The sequence below is a fragment of the Pleuronectes platessa genome, chromosome 18, assembly GCF_947347685.1.
Source record: "Pleuronectes platessa chromosome 18, fPlePla1.1, whole genome shotgun sequence".
NCBI lineage: Eukaryota > Metazoa > Chordata > Actinopteri > Pleuronectiformes > Pleuronectidae > Pleuronectes > Pleuronectes platessa.
The window spans coordinates 8465241-8477296 of NC_070643.1; the positions used below are offsets into that span (position 1 = coordinate 8465241).

The following is a 12056-nucleotide window of genomic DNA, read 5'->3' on the forward strand; positions in this document are numbered from 1 at the left end:
TAAACATAAATCGCTCCAAAAGGGAGTAAGAAGAACAGATTACAAACAACACAAAACAAAGCAAAAATAGAAAACTTTAACAAACGAAAAATCACTCTCAAGGAGGAAACAGAAAACAACTTACGTGGCGTAGCAAACCTCATAGGCAAAAAACGACAATGACTGTGGAAAAGGGCTTAGGTGCACGGACTAGGACAAAACATTTTGGCACAAGGCAAAGGGGAGACGCAGACTATAAGCACATGAGGGTGAAGGGAACAGGTGGAAACAATCCGGGATCAGTGACACATGAGGAAAGGCAAGTGACCTGAAACGAGAGGAGAGTTAGGATTTCGAAATAAAACAGGAAGTTACGAGACAAAAAACCCAAGACAAGACAAACCTCACCGGGGTGTGACAGAAGGCTGTTTTAGACAGGGTAAAAAGGGTGCTGTTTTAAATGATCCTTGTGGTTTTTTGACCAAAAAATGTTACAGACATTTCATTAAGACCCCAAGGAGCCATATCAACTGTGGTGAAATGGGCATAATATGTCCCTTTTAAATAACAGCTGGCTCCCATCCACTCCCATGTTAAACCTTTGTGCAGGTCACATCGGAGGCTAAAGCGCCGCGCTGCGCCAAGGCTGCCTCGCGCCGTGCAGCGATTGTTTCGGCGTCGAGTCTATTTTTTGCACTTGACGCAAGCGTATCGCGCCAGGAAACACACTGAAAAATAATTTTAAACGATATTGATGACATATTTTATATGATATAAATTATCAATATGCATCCCATACTTTGAATTCCCCTTCTGTTGTCCTGGAGTTTTAATTTTGTCCAATGACATTATTAAATGTCCCCCTCTGGCCATCCACTACAGCCAAGCAGTGATAAAGAGTTAATGGAGAATGTGGATTTCCCGGGAACAGATATAAAATTTCTCTACTCTCCGGATGCAAGGCACTGTCAGTAGCTGTGCACTGAGCACCCCTCCTGTCTCTTCTTTACCTTTGTTCGACAAGACTGGACCAGAGATAACAGGTATCTTACACTGACGTATCACATAACTCCTGATACAATCCATAAAGGCCCTGTAATGTTTTAGGAATGAATACAGCCAAAGCAGGGTCAGATCAAGGGTCGATCATGTTTCAGATGGGGTCAGTGCCCCCCTGATGGCACCCTCTCCTGTCAGTAAATCTCTCAGTACTCTGGCTTCCTCCCACAGTCCTAAAAACATACAGATTGGGGTTAGATTAAATTGTCCATATATGTGAATGCGATGCTGGCATCAGCTCCAGCTAACCCCCAACAACCCACAACTGTATATATAATGGATGCATGCTTCTGTTGTGCCCTGAAAAGGGGAGATGTTTATAAAATGACTCAGACACAGTGTTTCTTCTGCAACAGCTTCATCAAGAATCTTTATAATTTATAGAATCAATTTACATAGTTACAACAACTGAACAGGTAACAATATATAGAAATGGCCTATTAATCCTTGAACATTAACTTAAATTATTGGTAATAAACAAAAATATCTTATCCCTTATTATTTACACCCATAAACATAGTGAACATTAACCACACACATACACATCAGCAACATCATACTTTCTGTTTGTGTTTCTTTCTAAGCTAAACATGGTTACCATGCACACAACATCTGTTGCACTCATGCTACCCTCGTGTTGCTCCATTTCTACCACTGGAAGAGCGGAGCTACATAAAAGTGTTAACTAGCTGCACAAAAAGCACACAATCACACATCAACAATCAAAACAATTATAATCTTGTAACAAAACAACTCAATAACATGTTCACAGAACATAAACATTCATGTCCTACCTGAAAAGGGGAGATGTTAATAAAATGACTCAGACACGGTGTTTCTTCTGCATCATCTTCATCAAGAATGACACCCTGCCCAGAGCTCCCCTAATCCGAGGAACCCCTGACTGCAGCTCGCAGATCGAGGAGGAGCTTAATTTTCCCTAAATGTGGGCTGGTCTAAACGTTTAAGCAAAAAAGCGGGAGATCGTATTTCCGTCTGAGTCCATAATACTGCGCGCTTTTCTGCCTAGAGGTAAGTTGCCGCTCTCTGTTCGTGTACATTGTAAACTAATGTATGGATAGACCAACAAGTTGATAATTAAAATATTCATGCAAGTAACATGCATAGGCCTAATGTTTATGTCATGAGGTCGTTTGAATAATAGCATTTAGGCAGTGTTTTTCCAGCTTTTAACCCTTTTGTGCATGGCGTCCACATATGACGACAATTAAATAAACTCCAATATTTTGGGCTTATCATGGTAATATTCTCTAAAACCACATTGGTGAAATATATTTCGTGAAACATTGAAACCTGATTTAAATTTTGCTTTTCCCCTCCAGATTTGCCTACATTGTATCGCCATCCTACCACAGCTCGCACACGCACACTGCACAACCACATTTAACCACATAACACACACATTACAAAACCAACAGTTCTTTTATGCCTGCCTGCCTGCCTGCCTGCCTGCCTGCCTGCCTGCCTGCCTGCCTGCCTGCCTGCCTGCCTGCCTGCCTGCCTGCCTGCCTGCCGCCCTGAGAGAAATAAAGAAGGTAATCAATAAATCATTCACTGGAATTAGAGTATGATAAGGCATAATAACAGGATTCCAATATCAACATCTAATGCATGGCCTTATTCTTTGCATAGTGCATTACATTTTGAAATTGGAATTCTGCATTGACAATGGTCAAAATAAATGTAATGAAATACATTCCTTTATTCATTATGTGTGTCCATTTGTTACCCACAGCTACTTTGATTGACCTTGTGTTGCCTTCATACATGTGCGTGCGTGTGTGTGTGTGTGTATGTGCGTGACAGGTGTCCCACTGCGGTCCCCCCCGCTACATGGAGCCCCACATCCTGGGCTGGAGGCCTCTCATGCTCAAGCTCAGGCTCATTTGAAGTATCCTCTTCCTGAGGCCACCCCCGATGACGTCAATGTGGTAAAAAAGATAACAATTTCAGTGTCAATTTCAGATGGTAAAAGTTATGGTTTAGCAGGGGTTTAAGTGATGCTGTGCCTTTTAATGTTTATTCTTTTCCCCTCTGATATAAAGAGACACATTACTATACTTATGGATGGTGATACACCAAACATTAATAAGATCACCAACAGTGAACTGTTCCACTGTCCGTTCTGTAAATACGTGGGTGCAAAATTTAAGGTCGACTACCATGTAAAAGGCCATTCGTCAGTGAAACACAAAGGTCTCATCTCATCTCATCTCATCTCATCGTCATCCGCTTATCCGGGGTCGGGTCGCGGGGGGAGCAGCTCAAGCAGGGGGCCCCAGACTTCCCTTTCCCGGGCCACATTGACCAGCTCTGACGGGGGGATCCCGAGGCGTTCCCAGGCCAGTGTTGAGATATAATCTCTCCAACTAGTCCAGGGTCTTCCCCGAGGTCTCCTCCCCACTGGACGTGCCTGAAAAACCTCCCAAGGGAGGCGCCCAGTGGGCATCCTTACCAGATGCCCGAACCACCTCAGCTGACTCCTTTCTAAGTAAAGGAGCAGCGGCTCTAATCCGAGTCCCTCACGGATGACTGAGCTTCTCACCCTATCCCTAAGGGAGACGCCAGCCACCCTTCTGAGAAAACTCATCTCGGCCGCTTGTACCCGCGATCTCGTCCTTTCGGTCAAACACAAAGGTGCTTATCTAAAATATTACACAAATGAATTACTTTGTATTTTTTCACAAGTATGAATCTTACTCCCTCAATTCCTTTCTTACAGAGTTCACAATAATCAAGTGTGGATTAAGTTGTCGGACGGCAACACATTTTCATTGTTGCTATTGTGCAGCAACACTTAGAAATCGATCGCAATTGGTAAGGCACCTACAAATACACCAGGAGGAGGTGCAAGCTGCAGCCCCTGTACAGCACTTTGTGGCCCCCGCTCAACTCCCTCAGCTCCCCGTGGCCCTCGCTCAGCTCCCCGTGGCCCTCCCTCAGCTCCCCGTGGCCCTCCCTCAGCTCCCCGTGGCCCTCGCTAAAGTCGCTAAGGTCCCTCAGCTCCCCGTGGCCCTCCCTCAGCTCCCCGTGGCCCTCGCTAAGGTCCCTCAGCTCCCTGTGGCCCTCGCTCAGCTCCCATTGGCTCCTGCAGAATGTTCCACTGCCACTAAAGCATCAAGTGAGCAAAATAAATTCTGTTGTCCTCATTGCAAGTTGATTTTAAACAAAAAAAACTTCAAAACACACAGCAGGAGAAAACACACCAACCTCCTTGAGACAATAACGAAGGACAGATTTTTGGCCTGTCAGTGTATCGATGGCACACATGGTGTGTTTGCAGTTGAAAAATCTTTTTGTGGTCCTGCAACACCCATACATGTAATCAAGAATATGTGGGGGCCAGCACAGAAGATCATCTGTGAGGTCGACCAGTGTCGTTTGAATGCTGACTTTGCTCAAAGGAGCGGGATGTTGCCTTTCGAGTGCCATCACATCCAATCATTATTGTATTGCCCACGCACTGACGGTCAAACCGTGACACTTCCAGGTGAGGCCTTGGAAAGAATGGTGGAAAACAAGTGGTTTGGTGAGGAGCGTAAGGCCGGCCTCTTGCGTTTCCAAAAAAATGCTGATGCTGAGGGTGTGCCTCTGTCTGTGCACTTGACTATAGGTGGTCCACCATTTAAATTTCATATATCTGTTTATGAAAAAAAGGTAACATACCACAGCAGGTTGGGAAGAGTTATTGTGGCATATGATGCAAAGCAAAACACCTGGCATTGTCCCTGCTCTAAAGCGAGACAATCCTGTATCCATAAAGCTGTTGCTAAATGGCATCTGTTTGTAACAAAGAGGGAGCTTTTTAGGAAGGTGAAGAGCACAGAGGAAGAGACACTTAATCTTACCGAGATCAGCACAGTCCAATACGACAGCGACTCTGAGGACAGTTATCCACCAGATGACAGAAAAATCGCAAGGATGCTTAAATACCTCCTCAACAACAAAAAGCTCCCGGCAAATATACCCCAGGCTCTCATAGAGCAGTCGAGAGAGGGGAGAAGAGACGACAGCTTTCCTAAGCACCTTATCCCCAGAGAAACAAAGTGTGTAGAATGTGAATACACACTCTGTGAACATCTGATAACAGCGAAAGGCAAGATCCTGACAAGCACAGGTGTAGTTGAAGGTTGGTACCATCACAGGTCTTTCTATTGTGTTCTTATCAGTTAATGGGTGACATAATTTATATGTAGCCTACATGAGAAAAAGAAAAAAATTGTTTCTACTAATCTCAAATGACATAAAAGCAATAATCATGATCTTTGGTTGGACTGTGTTTTTAGGAATATCAACATACAGGAAATCATGCCTGAACTGTGGCATGATTTACAGATACCAGGAGTGGGAGGAGGGTATCCACAACTTTGATGACCACATCATCCAGAAAAGGGGTTTTCAATATGCCAGGTGAGTTATGCTATTATTTCACATATGTTAGCTTCATTGTTTGTATAGCACCTTATCTGTCTCTGTATTGTGTAACATCATGTTACCCATGCCCTTGTATAACCATGCATCAAAATGTCGTGTTCGGAGTGTTTTTTTAGTGATTGTGCTATGAATAACAAACTATTGTTTTAACAGTGAGTGACATCCCAAGTCCACCTGAAGGCTATGATGGAAATGTTGACATGGACCATTTCTGGAACACTGTGGCCACAGAAATGCTCAGTCGGGGATTAATTCCATGTAAGTCTCGTCAAAAGACAGAACAGCTAAAGAACAGTTGGAGAGAGAGTAAAGTATATTAAAATGTGTTTAATGTTGTGATTATGATAGCTAATACTCATCACATTTGTTCACAAAGATGGACGGAAGAACCCTTTTGTTGTGCCACCAAGTTATAATCACTGGGCCCCCTGGATTGGCCCACACACCCGGAGGTCAAATTCTGTGTTGAACATAGAATTCGAAAAATTGCAAAGCCCCAAAACGGATGGAGATGATAACTTTAATGATGATGAAAAAATGAATGAGGAACGGCTCACAGATGAGCTTGTGAACCTGAAGGTGAATGAGTTGATGAAATATGCCAAATCCACTTCTTTATGCTAATAAAAAATGTGTTTATGCTATATTAACAATATCAACTTAATTGCATGTTCACAACAGGTACAGGAGGTCAGGGCACTGTGCAAACAGTGTGGTGTGGATGATAAGGGGTCCAAGATAGATATGGTTATGAGACTGTCTGACAAAATGTCTAGTAGAGTCACCTACAACAAGGTGTTTGAGAAAGTGTGGGGTGCTTCTGGTAAGTGAAATGATATGGAATATCATTATAAATTAATAATAAAATAATAAATTACTTATCATTATGTAGTAGGTTAGCTATACATGCTCCTAATGTCAGTTATTACTGTTTTTTTCTGTTTCACAGGTGGTTGGGCAGTTGTCACTTGCCCATGTGGGGTTGTCTTTTCAGTAAAATTCAACCTTAGAGCAGAGAGTCCACGTGACTTTGTCGATCTCTTGCTGTCCTGGAAACACCTCCCCAATGTGGCTGTGTATGATTATGCCAGGGGTCTGGCACTGCATGCCAACCACAGGCAGCCAGGAATATTTGCCCCTTTTCAGGGAAGGTTACTGGATCCCACCCCAGAAAACGTGAAGCAGGCCTCGGAGGGAAAGGTCCATGTCAGCTTGCCCTGGCTGAAATTTCAAAAAAAGCCAGCTGACAAAGATGGTCACCCTCTTACTGGATCTTCACAGCATTTTGCTTTAAACGATGTGTTCCACCAAGGGAACAGCAAAGACCAGTGTGAAGTTCTAAGAAAACTGGAGCTTGCTCCTGAACTTGCTGGTCTAATTAACAGCCAGTGTGCCGAGCAGCTGTTTTCAGGGATGAGAAAAAACAACTACTTTTTAAATCAGACAACCCCATCAACACACATTTTTCTACAAAGAAACATTCTCCACCATTACAACATGGCAAGAAACCAAACAATCAAAAATCAGTACAGCAAGATTGTTCCTCCAGATGTTTCATTGCAGTTTGACACCCATGGAAGGGTAGTCTTAGGTATGGAATTGAATAATTATGCACATTTGTCGTCTTCATCTACTTTAGACAATAAAGTTTGTTGCATGTTTTTCCTATAGCTCACTCCCCATCAGCTGCGATGTCAACTGGGTCATATGGGAAAGAACAAGAAGACTCTCATGAGTATGAGTCAGAAGTAGAAATGCAGTGTGACACCCTTGGAATGGTAGTCTTAGGTATGGGATTGAATATTTATGCACATTTGTCGTCTTCATCTACTTTAGACATAAAGTTTGTTGCATGTTTTTCCTATAGCTCACTCCCCATCAGCCGTGATGTCAACTGGGTCATCAGAAATATTTAATTCAAAATGATTGGATAGTCTAGTTCAACAGTCAATATATTTTGAGAGTAAGAGATTTAGCAAACTTTCTCTGTTATAGAGAGTTGAGAACCTGTTTGCTGCAGACAGCTATGTCATTTCCTCTTGGTTCCCACCATCATCGAGGAACCCCATGGATCACCTTCCGGTAATTTGTTTAAAAGTTTTGCTTTATTGAGTGAAGTTTGAGCATTTAATATTCAGCTATCGTTGTCTTTTAACAGGATAATGCAGCCAGTCTGCAGTGGATTATTTTCCCAGTGTCCGTACCTGGACATTGGACACTCTGTGTAAATACCTTTTTATATTTTCTTCCTTTTTTTTCTTTACACAACAAGTTGCTCATTGCTGATTTGAATGTTTTTCTATAATTAAATCCATGTGAGTTCTGCTGGGATTCCAGGAACATTACACAACTCACTGCAACTGGTTATATTTGAATTGAAATATTTAACAGATACTGAGGCCACAGGCTAGGGAGATTTTCTTCCTAGATTCCCTCTGGGGCAGCGGTTGGAGAGATGAGAGTAGAACCAGTCTATTCAGGTTTTTAGGGCAACTCACATAATCCCATCTGGACAGTGGTAGTTATGTTTTAAACCACTTGTCCTTTTGTTGGTTTTAATCAATGGTTCTGTTTTTATTTGATCTAAAATATTCCATTCCATATTCCAACAATTTTCATTCCTTAAACAGATGGAAACAGAACTATTTATCTTTTTGAGTTGGGCAGTTCTGTTTAAGCCCGTTATGAAAACTTTTTTATTTGAGGGTTCCAACCTCTTCCTTCTTCAGTTCAAGCTTTGTTCCAAGCGTTTATGCATGCTTTTCAATCAAAAGTTGATTGAAGTTGAGTTACTTTTATTTACTTCGCTTATTATTTGTACAGACACGTAGCTCACAGCCTCTCTTCTGGCCCCTGGAGAGAGATTGGTGTGGATGATGTCCAGGTGAGACATTACATAATAGCATTTGCTAACTTTTTACTATTTTCTTGCCATACTTTTATTAAAATACATTGTTCACACCTCAGGGCCTAACAAAGCAAGAGTTCTCAAACAACTGCGGCGTGTTTGTTTTGATGGTAAGACCTAATCAGCATGTTATAGCATTGCTGTAAAAATGTTTGCTTGCTACATTAAAACCACATTAATTTGTATTGAAAAAAATGTATCATTGGGAATACGCCTGACATTATATTAACCAGTACCTCTTGACTTACAGTACACTCTGTACATTGTAATGGGGGCCAAGTGCGATTTCAGCGAGGTATGTGTAAATCGTGACACATTATGCTTAGTGTACAAGGTGTTTTTGTTTTTTTTACAACATATTAACATCTTCCTGCATTTCCTTCTTCAAAGGAAAACATGCTGCAAATTAGGAGATGGTGGTGTCTCACTCTCCTGCAGAACTTCCCCATGCCGTAAGTGCCCTGAATATCACACTTTTGAATCAAATCACAAAAAAAAACAGTTTTACTCACTGTCAACAGACCAACATGAATGTTTTCATAGTGAATGTATGTTGTCATTAAATCACTAAGGTCTGAAGAAGACCGATTGCAGGACAGGAAACTTATAAGAACCTATAAGAACTGCAATCTGTTTCCTTTATAGACGCTGGGAAATTGACAAACTGCAAACCGGGAACAGGGTTGGAAGGATGGTGAAAATAAAAAAAATCAATGATGCAAAGTCTTCTGTCTGGTTTATTTGACTTAGCTAATATAATTGAGTGTTCAAAATAATATGTGTCTGGTTTTTATATATATTTATTTATTCATTTTTCATAGTAAAAAAAAAGACATTTGACAAGTTAAAAGTATGTCTCTAAGTCATTGTGCTGTGCTGTATTGACGTTTGAGAATGTGCTGCCGGATCTGCGCCACAAGATGGCGCCCCCGAGCTCGAGCGAAACGTTTAGACCAGCCCAAATTTAGGGAAATTTAAGCTCCTCCTCGATCTGCGAGCTGCAGCCAGGGGCACTTGCCTAATCCGGCCTCTGCAGGTATTACTAATCGATCAGCAGATGTCATCTTTCAATCAGGCTATGCTAATCAAGTGCAGATTAACTAATCTAGATGGAAATCATTAATTTGAACTATCTATCACACTTCTCTATGCAGGAACTTCTACTGCTACCTCAAGTCCACTCCCTCTCAAGAGCCCAAAGTCCAGACTCCAGTACAGGGTGTCACTTCGGGCTTCTCTCTCAAAAACTGCCCCTCTAAGCTGGGTAAGCTCACAAACATTTTACATCATTCTAAAAAACAGTTTATATATTTGTGATGTATGGGCACGCTCTCCTTAACTCTCATTGTCTTCTCACCTGGGCAGAACAACTTTGTCGGTCTCAGCTGTACCAGAATGTGGACTTCAGGGGGTCAGACTACAAATCGTTGTTCACCTCCAGTGATGAAGAGTGTCAGAGGGTGTGCACACAGGACCCTCACTGTTGGTTCTTTACTTTTGTAAAAAACGCCTTCACACCAGAGAACATAAAGTTTAACTGGGAAACGTAATGTTTCATTCAATTTAAATGTCCCTCCTTTAAACAGGTGCCTGATCTTGAGACAGAGTTTATGTCGGTGGTTGAGATAACCTCAGTGGTTAGGGTTAGAGCAACGGCCATTGTGCGACTTCACAGGCTGAGTAGTTTTCCTTCTGTTGAGTGAATTCAGTGCATCCATCCAATGAGAAGGGAGGATCTCTGGCGTCAGAACATCGCCGGTTCTAACATTAAATGATGCTGTTGTTTCTTTATTCTTTCCCAGATACAAATGTCACCATAAAAATATGTTTTCTTATTATATTACTTGTGTGTTTTACAGTTTGCCAGGGAAAGCTTTTCTTAAACACTGACATCCCAGGACACGACATTGACAAGCTGCCCGCCGCCTCTGCTGAACACTGTCAGGCTCTGTGCACTGATAAACCAAGCTGTACATATTTCACCTATAACAGGTAGTGTGAATCAAGAAGTTAAATAAACTGTAACTTCTCATGTGGCAAACAGAAATACATTCAACATTAGAAAGTGTGAAGTAACTGTATATATTGTACAACAAATAATGTGATATATATATATATATATATATCACATTATTTGTTGTTCCTGGGACAATATCTTGACAATCCTATAGGGGCTTGATCATTTGGTTCTGCAAATTCAGCTAAATATGTTAATCTGCTTTGTTTTCTCTAAAGTCTCTAAACTTATTTTGTATGCAGTCGTAACTTCCAATGTTACTTGAAGGAAAATCCATCTATAATGGTGACCAGCACCAACGTGATAGCCACATCTGGGATACCGGTGCACTTCTGCCAGATGGATAACAGTATGTATCACGAACCAACACTGAGACTGGACGCACTGTTTGTTGACCATCACAAACCACACACACTCTCGGACCTGTTTTATACGTACGTCTATGTAGAAATGTATTATTCATCCATTATGAATCCCAAAAATATCAATGATGAACTGAGTCTCTGACGTTTTGCAACATGTGTAGATAGGTGACACTTACGTCTGGTTATTTTGTAATACTTGTTAGAGTAGTGTGTTTTTGCCTCGGCCAGCAGGGAAGTCTGACTCTGTCCCTCTCTGCTGACAGGTTGGCTTCAAGTGTCTCATCAAGGAGTTAGTTTCCATGGTTCTGACTTTCGCTCTGAGTCGATGGATGATCCAGACAAGTGTCAGAGGACCTGTACTACAGATCCGCTTTGCCAGTTCTATACTTACTTCAATGAATCCTACTCCAACCCTGATTTCGGGTACAGTGCTCATTCATGTCAACAAAATCATGAACCAGGAATTCAGTTCCCACAGAGAAATCATGTAACATTTAATTTGATCGTCACTACAAACAAACACGCCCCAACAATATGTGATTGAAAGGTTAAAATGGAAACTGATGAATTGGAAGTTGAGGTGATAATGAATGGACATTGAGGGAAGGGGTTGAGGTGAAGATATGAGATGAGGAAGGAAGGAAAAAGGGGATGAAGGGATGAGGGAAGGATGATGAAAGGAAGGAAAGATAAACAGAGCATGATAGTTTGATAAAGTAAATTTAGTCATGCCAGGTGATTGCAGGTGTGGCTGAGGTTTGGCCCTTCTCCTAAGTAGACTTGTTAACTTCCTATCATATCAACTATCTAGTGTTGTCTACGTGGTGTTTAATCGTTTTAGTTTATTTTGTGTCCCAGGCGCCGCTGTTATCTCAAGCGTGTCATCGCAGCACCTGCTCCTTCCAAAGTTAATACATTTAATAATGTAGTGTCTGGATTCTAAAGAACTGTGTATAGACACACACACACACACACACACACACACACACACACACACACACACACACACACACACACACACACTTCATGCCTCTCTCTGGATTGTATTTAATTAAATAATTTCATACTGCTCATACTGCTTCATTCGTTTGAAAGTCAGAATTCAGTGAGCACAACTTCTTATTGCAAAGAGATAAAGTATCTGTGGTAGTGGGGGATGGTTAGTGGCGGCTGCAGGAGGGAGGGAGTGGAGATGGGGTTCTGGGATTGGTGCCAGGGAGAGAGTCTAAAGGTGCACATGTGTTCCAGGTTAACTAATGACTCTCTTTTTGTA

General features: G+C 41.8%; 1 protein-coding gene and 1 long non-coding RNA gene across 2 annotated transcripts; both read left to right on the top strand.

The window, feature by feature from the left end:
* Positions 1-741: 741 nt before the first annotated feature.
* On the top strand, positions 742-11907 carry LOC128462148 (plasma kallikrein-like). Its single transcript, XM_053447448.1, is given in 9 exon segments — positions 742-1022; positions 9556-9665; positions 9767-9947; positions 10204-10211; positions 10261-10393; positions 10661-10767; positions 11047-11319; positions 11519-11528; positions 11642-11907. Coding segments are annotated over 9 exon segments (1095 nt in total). The 5' UTR covers positions 742-834; the 3' UTR covers positions 11727-11907.
* Positions 7496-8353, top strand: LOC128461548 (uncharacterized). The gene is made up of 3 exons (XR_008342278.1): positions 7496-7575; positions 7652-7717; positions 8317-8353. It is a non-coding gene; the product is annotated as an uncharacterized LOC128461548 (long non-coding RNA).
* Positions 11908-12056: the final 149 nt, after the last annotated feature.